At 64.7% G+C, this 23,669-nt stretch overlaps 1 protein-coding gene across 3 annotated transcripts in view; it reads left to right on the top strand.

Annotated features, from left to right (window-relative positions):
* The window catches only part of LOC141545113 (uncharacterized), an 84,826-nt gene extending 62,704 nt beyond the window's left edge, over positions 1-22,122 (top strand). For 2 of the 3 annotated variants that reach the window (XM_074272081.1, XM_074272083.1), the window contains 3 exons: positions 3,241-3,409; positions 14,903-15,043; positions 21,425-22,122. In XM_074272081.1, the coding sequence (XP_074128182.1) occupies positions 3,241-3,409; positions 14,903-15,043; positions 21,425-22,009 (895 nt within the window). In that variant the 3' untranslated portion in view covers positions 22,010-22,122. The remainder of the gene's footprint in view (positions 1-3,240; positions 3,410-14,902; positions 15,044-21,424) is intronic. The other variant, XM_074272082.1, reaches the window with a different exon arrangement.
* The last annotated feature ends 1,547 nt before the right edge of the window (positions 22,123-23,669 follow it).

Here is a 23,669-nt window from a genome sequence, read left to right as displayed (position 1 = left end):
TGTTGCTAATTCCTTGGGTGACCCTGGGCGAGGCTCAGTGAATTCCTTGGGGGAGGAGGGGCTCGGGGCTGGCTGAGTTCTAAGCCTTGTGATTCTGAGGTCTCCTAGCTGGGGGGCGGGGGGGGGGGTTGGGGAGCTCCTGAGGAGCCGAGCCAGCTCCGGACTCCTGCTTCTAGCTTTTGGGGGACGGATGCACACTGTACTGTCCACTGCCGTTTCAAAGATCCGGGCCCACGTGGGCCCGACTTTGCCCTGGGGCTTTGGGGCTTCTGGATTGGAGTCCTTTGAGGCTGAGGGGGCTGCTCAGACCGGGCTGGCCGCCTCTCCCGCCTCCCCTGCCGCCTTCAAAGAGATGCCCGTTCTCAGAGAGCTCTTGGGGGCCTTTGATGTGGGTGAGGGGGGAGTGGCCGCCAGAGAAGGGCCTGCCTCCCAGCCTTGCCGCTTAAGCCCCTGGAAGAGGAGGACAGCTGGTGGGTAAGCCCCCCCCCAGGCCCCAGCCCATCTCTCCCCACACACTTGGAGACCTGGGAGCTAGTTGGACTCTGCCCCCTGCTGGCTGCGTCATCTTGGAGCCGGTCCAGCTCCTCCTGGGGCCCCTCCTCTTCAGAGCGAGGGGCTCTCCCAGCCTGCCAGCGGGTCGCCCTCACTTTTCAGGGTGGGACTGCCCCGACCCCGAGGCTTGCTGGGAAAGCTTCAATGGACGTGGGAGGGAAAGCTCAGCTTCCAAATGATTTTTCAAACTGAAAGGCAGCCTGGTGTGGGCAAAGGCCTCCCCCTGGAGGGGCATCGGAGGAGCTGGCTGCGGGTCCTTCCTCAGCTGCTCGCTGTGGGGCTGGGCCAAGCCCCTTCCCCCCACTGGGCCCGGGAAGGGACCGAGCTGGCCCAGATGGTCCCAAAGGGCCTCGGCTTCCAAACGCCACACAAGCGGCCCGGAGCCAGGTCTAGTCTCATTTTACAAAGAGGGAAACTGAGTCCCAGAGTGGTGAAGGGACGAGTCCAAGCCTCTGCCAGCCCCCCTGTCCCCGGTGGAGGTGGGGAGGGAGAGGCTGCAGGGCCACACCGTACGGGGATGTTCACACCCGACAAAGGCTGGGCCGAGCGGCCCGTCTGGCCCATGGAGGCCCGGATCCGGTTTCCTCTCCTCCTCCTGGGAGCCTCAGGGCTGCCCCCCCCACTGTCTGGCAGCCCCCATCAAGCTGTGTCATGTTGTCCAGCTCAGCTCTGTTTTCTATTTCCGATGATGTTCTGAGGTAATTGAATTATGTGTGTGTTCACCCTGGCAGCTTGGAGGTGGGGGGCGATGGGGGAGAGAGCCAGGTCCGATACTGGGCCATGGGAAGGAGGCCTGAAGGGGCATTATGGGAGCGGGTACGGCAGCCAGCTGACTCCGGCCTGGGCCGGGGACGGGCTTGCCTGGTTACGGGGAAGGGGAGTTGGAGGATGGGACCAGGGCCCATTAGGGGCTTGTCTCTTTTCTTGAGATCTTTTTTTTTGACCGAAGGTGAGTGGACTAAAAGCATCTTCAGCCGCAGAGCGTCGCAGGCTGTCAGAACTGGGAGGGAGCTTAGGACCGGGGATGTCAGGGCTGGGGCTGAGAACGGGGCTGTCGGAGCTGGGGGGCCTGAGGACATCACACCTGCTTCTTTTGGGTGCCCGGATAGCTGGCCGTGGCTCTCCCACTTCCGATTTGCTTCCTCTCCGTTCCCCCTCCCCTTATCTTATATTCCGGGGCACTAGGCCCTTCAGGGAAGTAGACATGCTCCCCACTCCCAGAGGAGAGCCGGAGGAGGGAGTTGGGCGGCAGAGCAGCAGCTTGGGGCTTGCCCGCTTCCCGGGGCCCGGAGCCACCCATCTCACCTCTTCCCCTCAGGTGGCCGATCTCCGGGCCCCCACCCCCCTTGTGAAGGTCGAGGCTCTTGGCCCGGCGGGGGTGGAGCTACGGTGGAAGGTGCCTTGGGGGGGCAGTGGGGCACTGATGGGCTGGCGGAGCCCGAACTCCACCTGAGTGGCACAAAAGGGGCCCTGGCTTTGGCTTTCGGTTCCTCTGCCACAGAGCATGGATTAAGTGCCCGCTGTGTGTTCCACTCTGGAAATGCAAACCAGGGCTTCGACGCCATCCCCGTCCTGCAGGAGCTCACAGCTTTTGGTGTCAAGTTCTGTGTTCAAACCCCAGCTCCCTACACCTCGCCTCCGAGGCTCAGATGGGCCTCCTCCTCCATCGGGACTGTGCAAGGAGGGGATCGGATTTGGTGGTCTCCAGCCCCCCTTTCCAGGGCAGTGAGGTGGCGCGGTGGATGGAGCTCCGGCCCGGGGTCAGGAGCTCCGGGTTCTGATGCCAGGAGACCGAGCCGCTCACAGTATTTTCTGCCTCCGTTCCCTCATCTGTAAAATGAGCTGGAGAAAGAAATGGCAAACCATGGCTGTGTCTCTGCCTAGAAGACCCCAGATGGAGTCACGGAGGGTGGGAATATACCGACTAACAGGAATCCCCCTTCCAGCTCTTCAGCCGTTAGCCTTCTGCCGAGGGCATGCTGGGAATCCCTCACTCCTCTTGGGCCCTGAGATACAGGGCCCTTCCCCTGGAGGAACCCTGATCGGTGCTGAGACGGAGCATCCCGGAGGGGACGAAGCCCGGGACTAGTGGCCTGGGCCCCGCGTGGCGGCCATTTCTGAACAGTCTGCCGGGCTCGAGGACCCAGAGAATGGCCGAGGCTCACCCAGTGTGGAGAACCAAGGGCTGGAGCACAATCTGCATCCCCAGTCTGCCTGTATTTCAAAATTCACTTTCATTTCAGCCGCAAACTCCTTCCCTTCCCTTCTCCCTCTCCCAACCACTGAAAAGGCAAGAAAATCAAAATCCTTTACAAATGGCGGAATCCTGCAGAGGAAATGAGAGACAGAGACAGGGGCAGGCAGGAGCTCTGAGGTGGGACTCGAATCCAGGGCTTCTGAGCGCTGAGCCAGGATTCTTCCCACACACTTCCCAGACACTGAGACTAGAAAGTCTTGAACCCAATGCTCAAGGACCTCGAGAGCTCATGAGGGGGATTTCCTTCTATTTTTTGTTTTTTAAAGAGGAAAATGTGCTTTATCATTTCTCCAAAAAGGCTTCTGGCTGTTGGAAGGCAGGTTTGTGGGTGAGCTGTGAGCCCTGCCAGATGGAGGCTGGGATTACCACGGGCTGTGGGCCGGAAGACCTGCCACTTACGAGGCCTCTGGGCTTTGCCCTTGTCTCTGCAGGAGAAAGGACCGAGAAAGGAGGAGTGTGCTGGAAGGAGGCGGCGGAGGATGGAGGCGACGGCAGGAGGACGGAGGCGGCGGCGGGAGCACGGAGGCGGCGGCGGGAGCACGGAGGCGGCCGGAGGACAGAAGCTGCCGGGGCCACGCTGGCCGCCGTGCTGCACGTGCGGTGAGCAGATTGTACATTTCTTGGTGAACATGAGCTGTGATTGTGATATACCCTGCAGAGGCTACGTCTGTAATGTACAATATATGCGTGATATCGGGCGTGGGATGGGATCAGCCTGGTGGGCTCTGCAAGCCAGTTCCCTGCTTGGCTCTCAAACTTGCTCATCTTCCCGGTTCTAAGCCCTCTGGCAGCCCTGGTCCCACGTCCCCTCCAGCTCCGAGGCCCTCTGCGTAAGGGCGGGCTCTCTCTGTTTACTCTCTCTGAGTCTCCATAAGTGAGGAGACCCCCCCAGTCCTGTGTCTCAGGATTGCCTCGAGGATTAAATGAGGGCCGGCCCCGGCGCGCCCCAGAAGCACCCGCTGCCCGGTTTCTTACCTGCCCTTTGGGTGGCTGGAGTCCAGTGTTTCACCTGCAGAAGAGCGGCCGTTTGCTTCCCGTAGAAATGTGCCAGAAGCCAGGTGGGTCCGGAGCAGAATAGGGCGGGCGCCGTCCCATGGAGGAGAACCCGCTGGGGAGGATGGGGCAGGTGAAAAGAGCCCTAGGCTTGGCAGCGGGAGCGCCTGAGGGGGGAGACAGAGGGAGCTGGCGTCAGGGTCACATCTGAGTGCATCCTCAGCCAATCTGTGAGCCAGCATTTCCCAGGGAAGGCCGGGAGGCGCAGAGCTGGGAAGGGTCCAGGGCAGGAGCTGGTCTTGCAGCCCCCTCGGTGCCCTGTCTGCTGCCCACAGGCTGCCCCCACAGGAGAGCTTCCGGCAGGTCCTGGAGGGGCTTTCCTCTGGGAGAGGAGTGGGTGCGTTGTCCTTGACTCTAGGGCAGAGTTGCAGAAAACACTGCCCCGCCGGCTTCCCGCACTGAGCTGCGGCTGCCAAGGGCCCAAGTCCCGGGGAAGGCCGGAGGCGTCCGAAAGGCGCCCCGCGGGAACTATGGGAACTGTGCTTGTGTGACCTCCAAGCGCTCTGGTGAAAAAGGAGCCCCCTGAGAGATGCTACTTTGAAAAGTCTCATTGCTGTTCCTTTCACAAACTATCCCTTCCCTATGACTGTCCACTGCCATCCTGGACCCGGAAATTGTAGGCCAGCAGAGCAAGTCAATCCGGGGGCCGCTAGGGGGCGCAGTGGAGAGAGCACCAGCCCTGAGTTCAGGAGGACCCGAGTTCAAATCTGGTCTCAGACATTAACGCTTCCTAGCTGTGGGACCCTGGGCAAGTCACTTAACCCCAGCCTCAGGAAAAAAAAAAAAAAAAGAGCAAGTCAATCGGGGCCCCACCTGAGACTGGCTGCCTCTCTCCAGTCGGTATCCCCCCCGCCCAGGTGCTCTCCATCAGCCCCGGCGTTGGCGAGCGAGCTCATGCAGCCCCACAGCTAGGGGGACGTCGGGAGGCCCCTCTCCCCGGGCCCAGGGGACCAACGTCTCCCATCGAGGCCTCGGCTTTGGCCGAGTGGGCTCTTCCCTCGCTCAGGGCACCCTTTGGGTAGCCCTGCTTTGGATGGGGGCGGAGCAAAGAGAGGGGAGCTTCCGTACCTGACCCGCCTCTAAGGACAGGAGCCTCCCGGAGGACTCCTTTTTCCTTCCACCCTTGTCTTGGTATCCTCAGGACCTGGCATACAGTAGACACTTAATAAATGCTAATTGAATTCAAGAAGATGTATTGGAACAGTTGCAGGTAACGGTGCAGAGGGAAGATAGAACTCCTGAATAATGCTTGTGCCTTCCCTGGGGTTGCGCCTCGGGGCCTCCAAGCAATCTCAATCTAGGGCAATTAAGGCAGCTGGGATCCATCATAGTAGTTGTCCTGGGGTAAGGCTTTAAGCCCTCTCCAGGTACTGCTGAGGCTCTCCATTCTGCAGCGGGGCTCCTGGAAGCCCCTCGACCCCTTCCTGCAGATGGGTAAACTGAGATTCAGAGATTTGTGCAGCCCTTGGGATAGCTCAACCGAGAGCAGACTCTACGAGGGAGAAGAGCTCAGGGCTCAGGCAGTCCCTTTCTCGGTGGCCCCGGAGTCCCACCCCCAGCCCCGGCCTTTCCCTTACTCATTGGAGACCGCTGACAGGGGCTGGGCCCGCAGGAGTACCAGGGAGCGTCCCTCACCGCCCTGTCCAATCTACTGATGTCGCAGGGGGAAACTGGGTCCCAGGGCCGGGAAGGGAGGAGCAGAGATGGAGGGTGAGGGCTTCCCAGAGGAGGCGGCATTGCAGCTGGGAGGCGGGGAAGGCACCATCCAGGGCCTGAGAAAGTTATTAAGCAAAGGCGTGGAATCTAGAAGTTACAGAACAGTCGGGCTGCAGCCAGGGCTAGATTTAAACTTAAACCCTTTTATTTCACCCAGGAGTAAACTGAGGCAGGGGAAGTGGCTTGCTCAGGTCATGTGACTGCCAATCCAGTGAATGGGTTCTTAATAAATATTGATGGATTGATCTCAGGCTCTTCTCTGTCTGAGACAACTCCCGGGCGTGGAGGCCCGAGGCCAGGGGGCGCCCTTGGGGTCCTAGCTCCTGTCTGCCTCACCTGGGCTGAAGGGAGTGGGAAGGTCTGTACATGCTTCCAGAAAAAAAAAGATGTCCACGGGGGAGAACCCCACAGCCAGCGAGGGAGGCCTGCAAGCTCCCGCTGAGCCCGTCAGTAAGCATTTATTAATCTCCTGCTGTGTGCCAGACACCGTGCCCTAGTCACAATGGTCTCACGTCCCCCTGGGGCCCCCTTGTGGCCTGCCAGCTGGGGCCGGGCGGTCTCTCGAGGGTCAGGGAGGCTGCCCTGGTCACGCCCCCGAAGGCCACTGGAAGAAAGGGCTGTTGTAGAACTGAGGGGGTGAGCTGGGGGCTAGGAGGGAGCCCGTACAGAAAGGAAGCGTCTGACCCTGGGTCCAGCCTCGGCCCCCTGACCCGGGCCTGGGCCCCGGTGCCTCCTGGGGCATTGATGTGGGACTGCTGACCCTCAGAGCCCCCCGGAGCTCCCATGAGCCCTTATTGTTCCAGAGCCATCGTCCCCAGGCAGGGCAGTACCCCGGACGGGAGCCGGCCTCGAGGGCGTCAGGGCCCCTGTCTGCCCCTGACCAGCCCCGGGGACCTGGGACTTCTTCCTGCCTCCTGTCCAGCTAAGCCGCCCCTGCAGACAGCCCCCTAAGGCTTAGCCGGAAAATCCCAGCCTGCTTGCAAAATGGCCAGCTACCGGTGGAAGAGGCGGTTCCAGAGCCTGGGACTCCCCCGGGCCCACCTAACCCTCACAGCCCAGGCTGGTGTGGGGATTTCCCCTGGGGTGGAGAAGGAAACGGGCTAGAGAGGGCCAGGGATCTGGTCAGGGCCACGGTCTGGCAGAGGGGAGCAGCTGAGACCCTGTGCCCTCCGGGAGGAGCAGGAGCATCCGTGAGGTCCTCCCGCCACACTCCTCCTCCTCCTCCTCCCCCCTTTTCTTCTTCTATCTCTTCCTCCTGTTCCTCATCCTTCTACTCTCCTCCTCCCCCTTCTTCCTCCTTCCTCTTCTCTCCTCCCTCCTTTGTTTCTCTTCCTCCTTTTCATCCTTCCTCTTCTCTCCTTCCTCCTTCTCTTCTATCTCTTTCTCCTTTTCCTCCTTTTCTTCATCCTTCCTCTTCTCTCCTCCCATCTCCTTTTTTCTTCTATCTCTTCCTTTTCTTCCTCCTATTTCTCTTTTTCTTCCTTTGTCTTCTTGCTCTTTCTTCCTCTTCATCTTTTATCTCTTCCTCCTTTTCTTCTCTTTCTCTTTTTCTTCATTCTTTCTTTTTGCTCTTTCCTCCTTTTCTGTTCTTCTCTCTCATCATTTTCTTTCTTCTCTTCCCCTTTTTCTTCACCCTTCTCTGCTCCCTCCTTTTCTTCCTCCTCTTTCTCCTCTTCCTCCTCTTTCTCTTCATTCTTATTCTTCTATCTTCCTTCCTTCTTCCCCCTTTTCATCTATTTCTTCCTCCTTTTCTCCATCCTTCCTCTTCTCTCTTTCCTCCTCCTCCCCCTCCTCTTCCTCCTCCCCCTCCTCTTCCTCCTCCCCCTCCTCTTCCTCCTCCTCCTTCTCTTTCTCTATACCTTACCATTAAAAAAGCTTCCTCGTGGCAGCCCTGGAAGAGGAGGAGAGGAAGGATGAGCATCTCCATTTTGTGGGACTAGACAGGCTCGGGGGGCGTAGGCGATCCGTGATAAGAGGCCCAGGAGTCCGGTCTTTGGCCTGGTGTGGGAGCCGATCCCCAGTTGTGCCCCCCTGTGGCCTCCTAGCCGTGGCTTCCGCCCCCACCTGCACAACTTTGCAGGGCGGTTCTCTCCCTGGGCTTCCCGGGAGACCAAGGTTTGGCCAACAGAGCTACGGCCGTCCTCCGCTGTTTTATTGAAACAGCCCAGGAGTCGTAGGGACCACTGTGGTCAGTGACCGCTCCAGGCGCAGGGGTCTGAAAAAGCTGCAGGGAGTCTCGGGGAGCCGAGCCCGGAGAGCCTCCGGCTCGTTGGGCCAGGGGCGCCCCTCGCAGCCCAGCCCCCCCTTGTTGGCATTGGGGAGGAGGCCCTCCAGGGAGAAAGTGGTCACCCGCTGCGGCCTTGGGGGAGCAACGGTTCCACACCTTCCTGGAAACCGCACAGAGCTGGGGGTCGTGGGCCTGGGGACGCTGCGGCCTGGGGAGCCGCGGAGGGTGCGGAGCGTGTGTAGACCGTGCGGAGCGGGTGTAGACCATGGGGAGCGGGTGTAGACCGTGCGGAGGGTGTGGACCATGTGGAGCGGGTGTAGACCGTGCGGAGGGTGTGGACCGGCGCTGGCGCCCAGGGCTCTGAGCCCCGCCAGCCCCTTTGGGCCCAGCCTGGGGTTTCACGGGTTCGGGAAGCGGCCACGTTTGAAGGGCCAGCACGTGGAGGGACCCCTTCCCAGCGGCCCTGGATTGCGGGGGATGATCCATAAGAGCGATCCTGGCTGTCCCAGAGTGGAAGAGGCCCTCAGGTGGAGGCGAGTGCCCCTTCAGGGGGTAGGGGGTGAGATCCCCATGGGTGGAAGGCCGACGCGGCAGCCGAGCTGAGGCTGTTGTAGAGTGCAGTGGGAGGGTCTCAGGACCCGGCTTCCAATCCTGCCCTGGTCACTTGTAACCCTGGGCTGTGCAGGTCCGGCCTCTGACCCTGGTCACCCTGGGGTTAACGGGGCCGCCCCCGAGGGACCCCTGGGACCGCAGGGAGCTGAGGCGGGGGCCAGGGCCCGGGGAGCTGAGGCGGGGGCCGGGGCCCGGGGAGCTGAGGCGGGGGCCGGGGCCCGGGGAGCTGAGGCGGCGGGCCGGGACCCGGGGAGCTGAGGCGGCGGGCCGGGGCCCGGGGAGCTGAGGCGGGGGCCGGGACCCGGGGAGCTGAGGCGGGGGCCGGGACCCGGGGAGCTGAGGCGGGGGCCGGGGCCCGGGGAGCTGAGGCGGGGGCCGGGACCCGGGGAGCTGAGGCGGCGGGCCGGGGCCCGGGGAGCTGAGGCGGGGGCCGGGGCCCGGGGAGCTGAGGCGGGGGCCGGGGCCCGGGGAGCTGAGGCGGGGGCCGGGGCCCGGGGAGCTGAGGCGGGGGCCGGGGCCCGGGGAGCTGAGGCGGGGGCCGGGACCCGGGGAGCTGAGGCGGCGGGCCGGGGCCCGGGGAGCTGAGGCGGGGGCCGGGACCCGGGGAGCTGAGGCCGGGACCCGGGGAGCTGAGGCGGGGGCCGGGACCCGGGGAGCTGAGGCCGGGACCCGGGGAGCTGAGGCGGCGGGCCGGGGCCCGGGGAGCTGAGGCGGGGGCCGGGGCCCGGGGAGCTGAGGCGGCGGGCCGGGACCCGGGGAGCTGAGGCGGGGGCCGGGGCCCGGGGAGCTGAGGCGGGGGCCGGGGCCCGGGGAGCTGAGGCGGGGGCGGGGACCCGGGGAGCTGAGGCGGGGGCCGGGACCCGGGGAGCTGAGGCGGCGGGCCGGGACCCGGGGAGCTGAGGCGGGGGCCGGGGCCCGGGGAGCTGAGGCGGGGGCGGGGACCCGGGGAGCTGAGGTGGGGGCCGGGACCCGGGGAGCTGAGGCGGGGGCCGGGACCCGGGGAGCTGAGGCGGCGGGCCGGGGCCCGGGGAGCTGAGGCGGGGGCCGGGACCCGGGGAGCTGAGGCGGGGGCCGGGACCCGGGGAGCTGAGGCGGCGGGCCGGGGCCCGGGGAGCTGAGGCGGGGGCCGGGACCCGGGGAGCTGAGGCGGGGGCCGGGGCCCGGGGAGCTGAGGCGGCGGGCCGGGACCCGGGGAGCTGAGGCGGGGGCCGGGGCCCGGGGAGCTGAGGCGGCGGGCCGGGGCCTGGGGAGCTGAGGCCGGGACCCGGGGAGCTGAGGCGGCGGGCCGGGACCCGGGGAGCTGAGGCGGGGGCCGGGACCCGGGGAGCTGAGGCGGCGGGCCGGGGCCTGGGGAGCTGAGGCGGCGGGCCGGGCCCGGGGAGCTGAGGCGGCGGGCCGGGGCCTGGGGAGCTGAGGCGGCGGGCCGGGACCCGGGGAGCTGAGGCGGGGGCCGGGACCCGGGGAGCTGAGGCGGCGGGCCGGGACCCGGGGAGCTGAGGCGGGGGCCGGGACCCGGGGAGCTGAGGCGGCGGGCCGGGGCCTGGGGAGCTGAGGCGGCGGGCTGGGGCCCGGGGAGCTGAGGCGGGGGCCGGGGCCCGGGGAGCTGAGGCGGGGACCCGGGGAGCCCTCCTCCTTTTGTCCCCACGGCCGGACAGAGGCCGCCTGGTCGGAGGCACCCTCCGTCTCTGTTCTGCTTGGACCCGGGCCGGCTCCCTGAGCCAGCGGGCTCGCCTGAGTCGGCTACAAAATGTCCGCCTCCCGGCCGCCATTTTGTGTCTGCTCCCGGCTCCCGGAAGCTGTGGCAGAAATGGAAAACAAACCGGCCGGGCCGGGCTTCCTGGGGGAGGCGTCCAAGCCCCGGGAGGGCTCCCCGGCCATTGTGCCGACTGGAAGCCTTCAGACGAGCATCTCCCCGGGCTCTGGAAGGGGCCCAGGGCCGGGCCCAAGGACCTGACCTTGGGCCGCCGCCATCAGCTGCTCTCGGCTCCTGGCACCGCCCGGCGGCTTGGCAGGGGCAGCTGAGGACGGCGCTCGGGAGCTGCGGGCTCTGGGAGCCTCCCCGCCCCGGCTCGGCGGCCTCCGGCACCCAGGCCCGCCCCGGGCCCCAAAGGACTGTGATGGAGCCTGTGGCCCCGGCATTCCCGGTGGAACTCCCCAAACCCAGGCAGGCCCCACCCGGAAGGGGTGAGTGCCCGGGCAGGTCGGAGCTCTCAGGGCCTCCGGGAGGGAGGCTCCGGGGCTGGCCGCGGAGGAGCCCAGAGGGGCAATGGGACGTTAGAGGAGCTGGGGAAGGGTGGGATGGGGGACCCCCGTGGATGTCCTCAGGGAGCAAGGTGGGCAGGAAATACTAGGCATGAATAATGTGGGCTCTGGATGGCCAAAGGGTTACGCCGGGCTCTCCTCGAGGCCATCGTGGCCCTGTTTCAGAGGTGGGAAACCGAGGCAGAGGGCGGTCCCTGTTGGAGCGGCGATTGGCCCTTGTTCTCCGAACGGGATCCTGCCTTGTCTACGCGGCTCAGCCCCCTCCCGCCGGGCACTGCTGCCTGCTCTGCCCCGCCCATGTTTGCCGCGTGTCCCAACCCACGTCTGTGCCTCAGTTTCCTCATTTCACAAATGAGGGGGTGAGCCCAGATGAGATCCGAGGCTTCCTCTTGCTCTGGCATTCGGTGCCTCTGTGATTATTGGGAAAATGGGGCAAGGTTGTGGCTGCCCCTTAAGAACTCGATGTCCCCCCAGCTGGGAAACCATGGGGTGTTCCTGGAGCCCCCCTTAAGGGAAGTCCTCCCTGATTGCTGGGGAAGGGTCTTGCCCCCGGCCTCCACGGCCCCCAGCGTGCTGGAGACTAAGCCGGCCGAGGGGTCAGGACACCTGGGGCCATCAGCCTAAGGTGCTCCCGGTGGGGAAACTCCCTCCTCCACCGCAGAGCTTTTGACAATAGGTTTTTGTTAATACTTGGGGTTTTGAGGCCCCTAGATTCCCTTTCCCGCTCCTCCCAGAGAGCCATCCCCTACAGCAAGGAACTAAAAAATAAACTAACAAAGAAAGCTGGCTGTCCCGGTGCCAGGGGCGCGCCCGCCCGCAGGGGAGGGCACCGGAGCCCTGTGCCAGCGGCAGGAGGGCCCGGACACACAGGAGCCTGTCCCAGCCAGGTCTCTGTCTGGTGCTCCCGGCTCCCTGCCCGGTGCTCCCGGCTCCCTGCCCAGTGCTCCCGGCTCCCTCAGGATTATCCATGAGTTTTGCCTTGTTGAGGGAGCTGGGGTCTTTGTATTTCTCTGGAGGAGAAAGGGAAGAAGGCCCGCGAGCCCCTTGATCCTAGTGCTCTGCCGCCTGCCTCCGGAGCCCAGGACTGGGTCTGTCTGTTCCCCAGGGGTCTCAGGGAGCCCCCCGCTGCCCGGAGCCTGCTCCCTTGGGAAGCAGCGGAGGGGACCCCAGCTCGGCCCTTCCCCTCGGGCCCCGGCTCCTCGTCTCTAACGTGGGCGCAGGGGTGCTCTCCCAGGGCCGGGACGTGGGAGGAAGGCGCCCGGGCGGTTCTGGCGGGGGCCCCGTTCCCCGGGCAGCGTTTCCAGCAGCCGCTTCCCTCGGCCGTGGGGCAGACCAGAAGTATTTGAAGCCCGCCGCCGCCATCCCAAGATAAACACCCACGTTTGAGTCTCTGCTTTGCCCAAGAGCGACAAAGTAACCAGAGGTAACCTCGCCCCGAACAAAGAGGATCTTATGTTTCCCTCGGATGCCGAGGGAAGCTCGCCGCCCTGGTGTGGGTGACCCGGGCTGCACCCGGCGCGCGCCGTTCTCCATTTGTCTTAATGGCTCTCCCCGGCGGGCCGGTCCCAGAACCCTAAATGGGCTCCCCGGGGTGTCAGGAGCGGACCTCGGCCGGGCCCAAACCACCCCCGGGAAGGACGCTGTGGCCGGAGGTGCCGCCGGTGCCGCTGCTGGTGACTGTCCGGCCTCGGACGGCACTGGGCCGCCTCGGGGACTGCTCCCTTGTAGGTCCCTTATGGACCCGGAGGGGGGGGGTGACCATCCTCCCCTTTGTGCTGGGCAGGCCCTCCGGGCGATGGCCATCCGTGCTGTGGTGTGGCCGCCCCCTCCATGAGGGTGAATCTTACCCATGAGCCTTCTTAGAACTGACCGCCAGAGCCGGGAGGGGCCTTAGAAGGGGGCCGTCGGGCCGGGAGGCCATGGAGCGCAGTCCCCTTGTTTGATGAGTAGCCCCTTGTCCAGCCCCGCAGCAGCAGGCTCAGGGACGAGATGGGAGCCCGGAGCCTGGCCTCCGGGGCCGAGGGAAAGCTGACCAGTGTGGAGGGCGAGAGTGCCGTGGGGGAGGCGGGAAGCTCCGGGACCCGGAGTCTGCACTCCCTCAGCCGGCAGTGGGGAGCCCCGGCCTGGAAGCACGCCGTGCCCCTGAAGCATTTCTGGCTGGGCCGGGGGAGGCCATGACGAGAAGCTTCCTGCTCTGTCTCTTGTATCCCGCTGCCCGGCGGGGGCCGGGGCTCTTCCCAACACTCAGAGCCGGTGACCTGGAGGGGCCCTGGCTGGGACTGCCCTAAGGGGGGGCAGGGGCTGGCAGGCCCGAGCCCCGGGCCCTTCCCCTGTCGGGGCCTGGGGTGCCTCCTGTGTGCAACGTGGAGCTGGGACGGGCGGCCCTCCCGGGGCCCGGCAGTCCGGCTCACAGCTTCCCAGGCCGGGGGCTGTACTTTCCCAAACCCCGGCAGGGCAAGGGGGGTTCCGCAGGAGGTGGGGTCCTCGGCCCCCCTCTCTCTTCCCAGCAAGCATCTTGTTAATTTTATGGACTATTTTCACATGGAGATGAGGCGGCCCGGCTCCCAGCGCCTCCGCCTCACGCCCGCCCGCCCCCCCTGCTTTCTTCCAGACTCCATTGTCCGCACGGCTTGCTGAGCAGAGACACTGGCTGCATTATGGGCCCCCCCCCCCAAGGGCTGGGCCTGCAGAAGCCGTCCCGGTGGCCCTGAGCCAAAGTGGAGGTTACCACGAGGTTAGGCTGTCTGCCGGCCCCCACATCCCCACGGCCCCCTCGGAGGGAAACAGAAGCTGCCTTGATGGGCCCGCCACAGAGCCAGCTACACCTGTTCCTCCTCCCCCCAGCCCCGGCCCGCAGCCCCCCGCGCCTGTTTTAAACACTGCCCTCGTTCTGTCTCCATTCATCACCCTCCGTCTGCAGTCACTCCAGAGCCCCGGGCCCACAAAGGCGCTTGGTGGGCGACGCCTCCCGGGAATGTGCAGGGAGGGCGAGGGAAAGTCGGGGCAACAGATGTCAGCGGGTTTCTGCCAAAGGCCCCTTGCCAGGCCCCGGTGCCAGAGCCCTCAGCCCGGTGCCCTGACCCAGCCCGCCTTTGTCAGGTACTGTCTGCCGTGGGAGGCGGCCTCCATGGCCCGGGCGACGGCGCCAGCTCTGGCCCACGCACACCGTGGGCATCGGGCACCCCTTGCCAACCTCATCCTGCGCCCAGCGGGCAGAAGGGGCCGTTCTTGAACGCTTGGGGCCCAGTGGGCACAGCCTTAAAATCCTTGAAGCCTGGTGGTATTCTTCACTTTCAAGCCGTGTGGGTTGCTCTGTGCCTCAGTTTCCCCTTTCAAACAGAGAAGATTCTCAGTTCTGTGTTCAGTTTTGAGCCCCCTCCCCTTCCTGTTCCGAGGCCCTTCCCGTCCTGAGCTGGGGGGAATCTTAGAGCAGAGAATATCAGGGCCGGGAAGGGGCCAGGGAGCGTCGGGGCTGCTGAGTCTAGAACAGGGCATGTGGAGGAGCGTTCCGAGGAGTGTCGGGAACTTTTCTGGAAGAGCCCACAGGCCGAGAGCGGCCAGTTGCCAAGGGGAGCAGAGCCGGGCCCTGGAGCAGTGACCCGAGCCCACCGGGCCGGACTTGCGTTCTACCTCCGCCTCCTGGAGCTAGAGCTCCAGCGCGGACGTACGCAGGCTGAGTGACTCGGGCCAGAACCTTAGCAGAGCGGGCCCTTCTTGGGTCAGGGGAGGGGTTTCCCCACTGGAAGGCCCCTGTGCCCATGGAACATGGCATCTCTCCCTCCTCCTGGAGGGGCCCGAGGCCCGCTACCCGAGTGCTGCGGAGGAGAAAGCCGGGGCTCCCACAGAGGCCCCGGGCGCAGCCCGTCAGCGATAGCCCTCTGCCGTCTGGATCCAGTCTCCAGGGGCCCCCCTTGGGGCGTTTGTCCTTATTGCTCCCCAGGCGTCCCCCAGCGGTTTGGCCGTTCTGGGCGGTCGCTGGTGGCCGGGTAGAACGAGCCTGGCGGGCGACCTGCCTGCCGGGAGCACTCCCGCTTTATGTGGAGAGAGACCTCGGCCTCTCGAGGCCGCCTCCGCCACGAGCCCAAAGCGAGGGAGTCTGAGCCGCCGATGCTGCCGCCCGTGGGCGTGGCCTGGGAGGGCTGACCACACCCCCCTCCTGCCTCCCCTCAGAGACAAGCCGGTGGTCCCTGGTTAAGTGATGGACTCTGGGCTTTTATCCATAGGGAAGGGGGAGCCGGCACAGGTTTCCAAGCAAGAGGGGAGGCGGCAGAGGCCCGAGTCAGAGAGGCGGCCGTCGGGGCGGATGCGTGAAGGACGGTGGGACTGAGAGCAGCGCCAGCGGGCCGCCCAGGCCCAGAGAGGAGGTGAGTGCCCGGTGTGCGCCAGACGCGGGGGGCTAAGTCCAAGAATGGCCCCTTTGTGGGGGAGGGACACAGTCTTCTCTCACTGTCCGGTCCTCGACCGCTGTCCTCTGGAAAGTGACCCAAGATCTGCGTTCCCATCCCATCTCCGCTGCTGCCTCTCAGACTCAGTGTACCCCTCTGCCAAATGCCCGGGTCCGTGTCACGTAGCTCCAAGGCTCCTTCCAGGGCTAGGACCGCGGAGCCCGCGATGGAGCCCACGAGCGGACGGACCTGGGGAGGGGAGGGGGCCGAGTGGGTGACAGAGGAGAAGCCCTGCTGAAAAACAGACGGGAGGGAAATGACCTCAGACCAGTTGAAGTCTGACCTGAAACAGCCTGCGCTGGCATCTGCCAGCCCCGAGACGGCAGGGCCGGGCACAGCCCCAGCCCCCAGGCCCTCAGGGAAACAGTGCGGCATTCTGGGAAAAGCCAGCTCTGCCCTCGCTGCCTGTGGGCCCTTCCGGGAGAGGCGGCCCCGACTCCCCGAGCTCTGGGGGGCTGTGGGGGCTGACCTTGGCAACCCGGGAAGTCGGGAGCCAGACGCACAACGGTGCCCGCGTCTGCGAGGGGTCCCGGGAGGCCGGCCTCTGCGGCAGGGCTTGGTGGGGTCTGGGGGCCTCGGGACCCCGACACCGGGGAGACAAAGGCTCGTCCAAGAGGCTCACGTTAGAGCGGTCCCTCACAAGCAGCGCGGCCCCCGGGCCCTGCCCAAGTGAGAGAGCTGGGGGCTGGGGAGGTAGGAAGGGGGAGAGACAGAGAAACAGAGACAGTCATGCAGAGACGAGGCAGCCACACAGAGAGACAGACAGAGATGGAAAGAGAGATAGGAACGGGCAGAGAGAAATAGAGACAGAGACAAAGGGATGGAAACAGAGACAGAGAGACAGACACAGAGACGCGCAGAGAAACAGAGATGGAAACGGACTGAGAGCTAGAGAGATGGAAACAGAGACAAGGACAGACAGAGGCAGAGACAGGAAGGGAGGGACGGAGACAGGGACAGACAGAAACAGACAGAAAGGGAGAGGGAAACAGAGGAGAGGACACGGATACACAAAGATCCAGAGAGACAAAAAGAGAGGAGAGGGAAAGAGAAAGAGAATGAAAAGGAGGAAGAGGAGGAGGAGAAAGAAAGGGAGAAAAACTAAGGAAGGAAGGAAAGAAAAAGAAAGAGAAAGAAAAAAAGGAAGGAAAGAAGAAAGCTCGATGACCAACTTCACCTAAGTCTCATTTCCCCTTCTATTTAAATTGAAAAGATTGGGCAGAAACGTCACCCCCTCCCAGGGCGGACATCCCCCGTCCTGAGCCCCCCCCCTGCCCCCCGCCTCCACTGGCTGTTCTGTGTTTGGCAGTTTGAATCTCACTAGGACGTCTGTGCCACAGCGGAAAGGGGAGTCAGAGGACCTGGATTTGAATCCTACTCTGAAACTTTTTGCCTTGGAGGTCTCAGTCTTCTCATCTGTAGAATGGGGAGGTTGTCCCCTGGCTCCATCTCACTGGGCTCCCAGGAGGAGGTGTGGGCTCCATTGCTTGGTGACACCTAGTGGACGCTGCCTCAGGCGCCGCCGTCCTGCTGAAGCAGTCTGGGGCCGGGTTCTGGCCGCGGTGGGCCCGGTGCTGGTTCTCGGCAGGCCCTTTGCCCGGCCCACCTTGCCCCGCCGTGCGGCCGCCCGGGACGGCTTTGACCCTCCGCTGTCCTTGGGGAGGCTGGCCCACGTTTCCTAGTGCAGGCCCGCGGGCGTTTCCCTGGCTGTGCCCGGTCTCCTCATCTGTAAATGAGAAACTTGCCCTTGCGGGTCACCTCCCAGATGCCCGCAGTGCAGGGGGCCAGCGGGCAGGGAAAGTTTTTGGCCCTTTCCTGTGCCAGGCTCGGTGCCCAGTGGCCCCTGTATCCTTCACCCCCAGCCCGCCGCACGTACAGGCTTGCTCTCCTTGGGAGCCCCTTTCCTGCCCAAAGCCCGCGGCTGCCCTCTGAGGGGCCACGTGGCACTCCTCCCACCTTCCCGCACATCTGCTAGCAAGCTTGAAGCTGTCCCCGGGAGCCTCGCTCCCCGACGTGGAGCCACGGGCCGGGTCCCAGAGTTGCAGCGTTGGCCCTGCTGGGAGGGGAGAGAACGGGGCACCCGGAGGCACAGCCACGCGTTGGCCGGAGCCGGCCGGGCCGGGCCAAAAGCCTCTCTGGCATCGCTCCCCAAGGCCCGAGCGGGGCTTTCTGCAGGGTCCAATCCTGTCGACTCTGCCCAGATGAGCCAGGACTCCGGGGGGTCAGCAGCTCCCGAGGTGCCTTTGGCTCCAGAAATGAGGCTGCCCCTTCCAGGGACTTGGGGAACCCCCCAGCTGCCCTCAGGCAGCGGCTGTCGTACTGGCGCCTCATCTCTAGATCTCCCCACACTCAGGGCCCCCTTGAGCCTGCCGCCTGCGCACCCGGGAGGACCCAGAGGTCCCCAGAGCCGTGGCCGGGCACCCCCCTCGCGAGCACAGGCTCCATTCCCTGGGACTGAGGAGATTCTGGGGCTCCGTGGGGGTCAGCGAACGTGGCGGCCCTGGGAGGGGGAAGCCGTCCTTGGCGTCTGTGGGTGGGGCCTGGCTCGGCCTTGCTTTGGGAGGAAGAGTGACGGCCGCGTCTGTGGCATCTGGCCGGGCTCGCCCTCGGGCCCGTGCGCCTGGCCGGATCCCAGCTGCTGCCCGGCCCGGCCCTTTCCTGGCCCTCACCAGCTCAGGCAGACGGGCACGGTTCGGGGACCCCCTGGCCTGGGCTGGGCCCCCACCTCCGCCCCCGGACCAAGCAGAGTCAGTTACAGGGCCGTGACCCTCCCTGGGCCCAGAAGCGAGGGCTCCGGCGAGCGGGGGTGCCCTGCTCCGCGCCCAGGAATCCCGCGGCCCCGCGCGGCCCCGCCAGCCGCCGCTCCCCGGCCTGGAAGGAGTTAAGTCCTTTGTTAGAGAGAAGAGAAGCCATCGGAGAGGGAAGCAGCTCTTTAATGTCCGACATCTGTTCCACGGCAAAGCCAACTGTGGCCGCAGAGGTTTTTTGTTCTTTCTGGGCTTGTTGTTTCTTTAAAGAAGGGGGAGAAGAAGGCGAGGCGGACACGGAGGGCGGCGCTCCGTTCACCACTTACATCGGCTCTCTGGTCCTCGGCCAAGGGAGAGCGCCGGGCTCTGTCAGAATCAAAATGTCGGAGGCCCTTCGCTCCGCGCGGCAGCACAAGCTACAGCGTCGGCCTCGGTCGCTCACGACCCTGGGGGGCCTTCTGAGACCCTCCCCGCTCTGCTGCCCCCTTTCTGAGACCCTCCCAGCTCTGCTGTCCCCTTTCTGAGACCCTCCCAGCTCTGCTGCCCCCTTTCTGAGACCCTCCCAGCTCTGCTGCCCCCTTTCTGAGACCCTCCCAGCTCTGCTGCCCCCTTTCTGAGACCCTCCCAGCTCTGCTGCCCCCTTTCTGAGACCCTCCCAGCCCTGCTGCCCCCCTTTCTGAGACCCTCCCAGCCCTGCTGCCCCCTTTCTGAGACCCTCCCCGCTCTGCTGCCCCCTTTCTGAGACCCTCCCAGCTCTGCTGCCCCCTTTCTGAGACCCTCCCAGCTCTGCTGCCCCCTTCTGAGACCCTCCCAGCCCTGCTGCCCCCCTTTCTGAGACCCTCCCAGCTCTGCTGCCCCCTTTCTGAGACCCTCCCAGCTCTGCTGCCCCCTTTCTGAGACCCTCCCAGCTCTGCTGCCCCCTTCTGAGACCCTCCCAGCCCTGCTGCCCCCTTTCTGAGACCCTCCCAGCTCTGCTGCCCCCTTTCTGAGACCCTCCCAGCTCTGCTGCCCCCTTTCTGAGACCCTCCCCGCTCTGCTGCCCCCTTTCTGAGACCCTCCCAGCTCTGCTGCCCCCTTTCTGAGACCCTCCCAGCTCTGCTGCCCCCTTTCTGAGACCCAGCTCTGCTGCCCCCTTTCTGAGACCCTCCCAGCTCTGCTGCCCCCTTTCTGAGACCCTCCCAGCTCTGCTGCCCCCTTTCTGAGACCCTCCCAGCTCTGCTGCCCCCTTTCTGAGACCCTCCCAGCTCTGCTGCCCCCTTTCTGAGACCCTCCCCGCTCTGCTGCCCCCTTTCTGAGACCCAGCTCTGCTGCCCCCTTTCTGAGACCCAGCTCTGCTGCCCCCTTCTGAGACCCTCCCAGCTCTGCTGCCCCCTTTCTGAGACCCTCCCAGCTCTGCTGCCCCCTTTCTGAGACCCTCCCCGCTCTGCTGCCCCCTTTCTGAGACCCTCCCAGCTCTGCTGCCCCCTTTCTGAGACCCTCCCAGCTCTGCTGCCCCCTTTCTGAGACCCAGCTCTGCTGCCCCCTTTCTGAGACCCTCCCAGCTCTGCTGCCCCCTTTCTGAGACCCTCCCAGCTCTGCTGCCCCCTTTCTGAGACCCTCCCAGCTCTGCTGCCCCCTTTCTGAGACCCTCCCAGCTCTGCTGCCCCCCTTCTGAGACCCTCCCAGCTCTGCTGCCCCCTTTCTGAGACCCTCCTCTGCTGCCCCCTTTCTGAGACCCTCCCAGCCCTGCTGCCCCCTTTCTGAGACCCTCCCCGCTCTGCTGCCCCCTTTCTGAGACCCTCCCAGCTCTGCTGCCCCCTTTCTGAGACCCTCCCAGCTCTGCTGCCCCCCTTCTGAGACCCTCCCAGCTCTGCTGCCCCCTTTCTGAGACCCTCCCAGCTCTGCTGCCCCCTTTCTGAGACCCTCCCCGCTCTGCTGCCCCCTTTCTGAGACCCAGCTCTGCTGCCCCCTTTCTGAGACCCAGCTCTGCTGCCCCCTTTCTGAGACCCTCCCAGCTCTGCTGCCCCTTTCTGAGACCCAGCTCTGCTGCCCCCTTCTGAGACCCTCCCAGCTCTGCTGCCCCCTTTCTGAGACCCTCCCAGCTCTGCTGCCCCCTTTCTGAGACCCTCCCAGCTCTGCTGCCCCCTTTCTGAGACCCAGCTCTGCTGCCCCCTTCTGAGACCCTCCCAGCTCTGCTGCCCCCTTTCTGAGACCCTCCCAGCTCTGCTGCCCCCTTTCTGAGACCCTCCCAGCTCTGCTGCCCCCTTTCTGAGACCCTCCCAGCTCTGCTGCCCCCCTTTCTGAGACCCTGCTCTGCTGCCCCCTTTCTGAGACCCTCCCAGCTCTGCTGCCCCCTTTCTGAGACCCTCCCAGCTCTGCTGCCCCCTTTCTGAGACCCTCCCAGCTCTGCTGCCCCCTTCTGAGACCCTCCCAGCCCTGCTGCCCCCTTTCTGAGACCCTCCCAGCTCTGCTGCCCCCCTTCTGAGACCCTCCCAGCTCTGCTACCCCCTTTCTGAGACCCTCCCAGCCCTGCTGCCCCCTTTCTGAGACCCTCCCAGCTCTGCTGCCCCCTTTCTGAGACCCTCCCAGCTCTGCTGCCCCCTTTCTGAGACCCTCCCAGCCCTGCTGCCCCCTTTCTGAGACCCTCCCAGCTCTGCTGCCCCCTTTCTGAGACCCTCCCAGCTCTGCTGCCCCCTTTCTGAGACCCTCCCAGCTCTGCTGCCCCCTTTCTGAGACCCAGCTCTGCTGCCCCCTTTCTGAGACCCCTCCCATGATTCCTCAATCTGGAGCCTTCCCTCCATCGTCAGGAACACTTCCCACAGCGGGCCAATGGAGAAGCACCCAGAGATCTTCACCCCGGAAGGTGCCCGTGGCACTGCCAGGGTCTGATCTTGGTAGGACCAGAATAGACCGGACCAACCCCAGACTAACCAGGGCAAATTCACGGCGGGGCTTGCCGATCGTGGTCGGCTCTCGGCTCTTGGGGAGGGGGCGAGGGCATGGAACGAGAGGGGACTTCAGCCGCCATCTGGTTCAATCTGCTCATTTTACAGAGAGGAAACAGAGTCCCAGAGTGGCTAAGGGACTTGAAGGTCAGGGACTAAGCATCAGAATTGGGGTTTGAATCTAGGAGTGCCGATTCCAGCCTGAGTACTTTCCCACTAATCCAACGTACTCTTTTTACAAATAGGGAAACTGAGGCTCAGGGAGGGATGACATACCCACGATGGCTGGTAAATTAATGGCCCACAAAATGAGGACCCATATTCGGCCTATTACCAAAACGTGAGAAATCTCAGGGTTCCAGTGGAAAGCTCAGCGGAGTTTCAGGCATTCCTCATCAAGCTGGGGCCGGGTCAGGGGGAGCCTCTTGCTCCAGATGGGCCGTGGGGTTCACAGAGGGAGGGGCCGGGTTGGCCGACAGCTCTTCTAACTGCCAGAGGCTCCCCTGTCACTGGTTTGTTCCCACAGCCGGCCTCCCCGAGGGCCTCCTGGGCACAGACGCCTGGGCCGGGCACTGGGCACGGTGTGGGTACGAAAGCTTCTCACGCTCTGCCCATCTTATTTCTAACAGTTGAGGCGGCAGAATGTGAAGGGACTTCCGCTCTGGGCCTGCCCGCACGTGAAGGACTCGCCACCGGGAGGAGGCTCCAGCCTCCGTTGGCGGGTGGCCGCCCGATCAGTCGACCCCCCGGACAGCTCCCGCTGGCGGGAAGGGTCAGACACTGTCCGAGGGGCCCGTGGATCGTCGGGCCCTCTGAGCACGCAACAGCCCTTCGGATATTTGAAGACGTCACATGCCCCCCTCAGCCTTCTCCTTCACCCGAGCTCCCGTAACCAGCTCCTAAGGCTGTCCCCGGATACCTCCACTGGTCATGGTAACGGTCAGTCGGTCAGCAGAGATGGCAAGGCTCCAGAGGCCAGAACCTGCACCCGTTCCTACCCTAGGGAGGCTTCCATTCTGCTGGGGTCGACCATGAATACAGAGAAGTATTTTTCAGGGTACAAGATTCATATTTGCTGGTGGGGGAGGAGATGGTGTTTGGGGAGGGGCTCAGGAAAGGCTCCTGGGGGGGAGGCTGAATTTAAGCAGGGTTCTGCACCCACACCGGGGGTAGTCCTGGTATGGAATGTACTTTCTGGGGGCACTTGGAGGTAAAGAGGCAGTGCAGACACTCCCCACGGCTCACCCGCCGTCCAGCTTTCTTTCCTTCTAGGCTCTCCAGCACCCAGGACGGATGGCCGGCCAGCACCTTATTGGAGAATGACTGCCCTTTGGGGTGAGGTAGTAGGTTGTATAGTTTGGGGGTCGCTCCCTCTGTCTGTGAGATAACTATACAGTCTACTGTCTTTCCCGAAGTGGCTGTGACATCGCCGCTGGAGAGACCCTCGTCCGGCTGCTGCGCCAGGGGGCCGAGGGGGAGGGGAGATGCCGTCGCTGTCCGGGCCCGCTGTCCCGACAGCCGGGAGCTAGGTCAGTGACGCCCACCGGGGGCTCTGCCTCTGACTGTCGGGGCGGAGGGGGACCTTCGAGATCCTCCGCTCCAGCCCCGTCCCTTTGTAGGCCCCAGGGGGAAAGGGCTCTCTCAGAGTCGAGGGGAAGTTCTCTCCCAGACTGCCCTTGGCTCTTTAAGGAGCACGGTCAGTGGCCCAGACGCGGGGTGGCCAGTAGCTGCCCCTCTGCCCCTGCCCCCGGGCGGCTGAGCTGTCCCAGGGCCGAAGCTCCATGTGTGAAGGTTAGGGCCGGGCAGAACGCCTGGGGTGGGTATTTCCGGAGCAACACCGGCCTCCCTTCCCGGCCCCAGAGGCTGACCTCTCAGTACAGAACGAGCAGAAAGGTGCCAGCAAGGCCGGCACTTTCCTCCCCCCACTCGGGGGGGGCTGAGCTCTGGAGGGCTGTTGTGATGGGGATGGCGCTGGCCGGGAGTCAGGAGACCAGAACAAGGGCTGTGCCAGCTAGCTACGTGCCTCAGGTTCCTTTTCTGTAAAAGGAGCCGGCAACTTCCGGGACCTTTATCCCCCTTTCCTCCATGTTCCATGGTGGGATGCTCATTATCTCTGGCATCGGGTCCCCCCTTCTCTGGAAGCCGCACCCGGGAGCTCCCCAAGGAGCCCATGACCAGAGCGGCTCCCACAGCGGGCAGGGATGGCCCGGATCTTCTGGGCAGGGCCCTGGGGCTTGGAGCACGGCTTCCGTGCTCTTTCCAAATCCTTGCTTTCCTTGGTGGTTTTTATTGGATGGCTGAGAAGGAATCCACGGGCTGCTCCTCAGGGGGCTCCAAACCCCTGAATTTGAGGGAGAAGGAAGGTTTGAGGGAGGCTTTTGCGGAGGGCACAGAGAAAGGCCCCCCACAGTCACGTAGCCGGCCGCTCCGCGGCCCCTAGTCCCGGGTATGCAGAAGGGAGGCGCTGCTTCCAGCCGGGGCACGTGGATCGGGCCCAGAGCCGGGCCCGCCAGGGCAGCGGGCACCGGGGGGCGACAGTGGAGGAAGCCCAGGCCAGCTTCTGGAGCCCGGAAGGAAGCCCGCGTGGCCACTGCCTCGGACGCTCTCTCTCGGCGCCTCGGCGGGGTGAGGTAGTAGGTTGTGTGGTTTCAGGGTAGTGATTTTGCCCCAGTCAGAAGATAACTATACAACCTACTGCCTTCCCTGAGGGGCCGCCTCAGCCCGGCCCAGCCACTCGCACTCAAGGCTCCCTGACCGCCGGCGCCCCCTCCCTGGCCCCGAGCCCTGCCAAACTGAGCACTCCGGGGGCTGCGCAGCCTCCTCAATAAAGTCCGAGCGAATGGGATCGGGAGCAGGGGGGCCGCTTCTCACTGG

Source organism: Sminthopsis crassicaudata, chromosome 5 (assembly GCF_048593235.1).
Source record: "Sminthopsis crassicaudata isolate SCR6 chromosome 5, ASM4859323v1, whole genome shotgun sequence".
Taxonomy (NCBI): Eukaryota; Metazoa; Chordata; class Mammalia; order Dasyuromorphia; family Dasyuridae; genus Sminthopsis; species Sminthopsis crassicaudata.
This window is presented reverse-complemented; position numbering and strand designations above follow the sequence as displayed.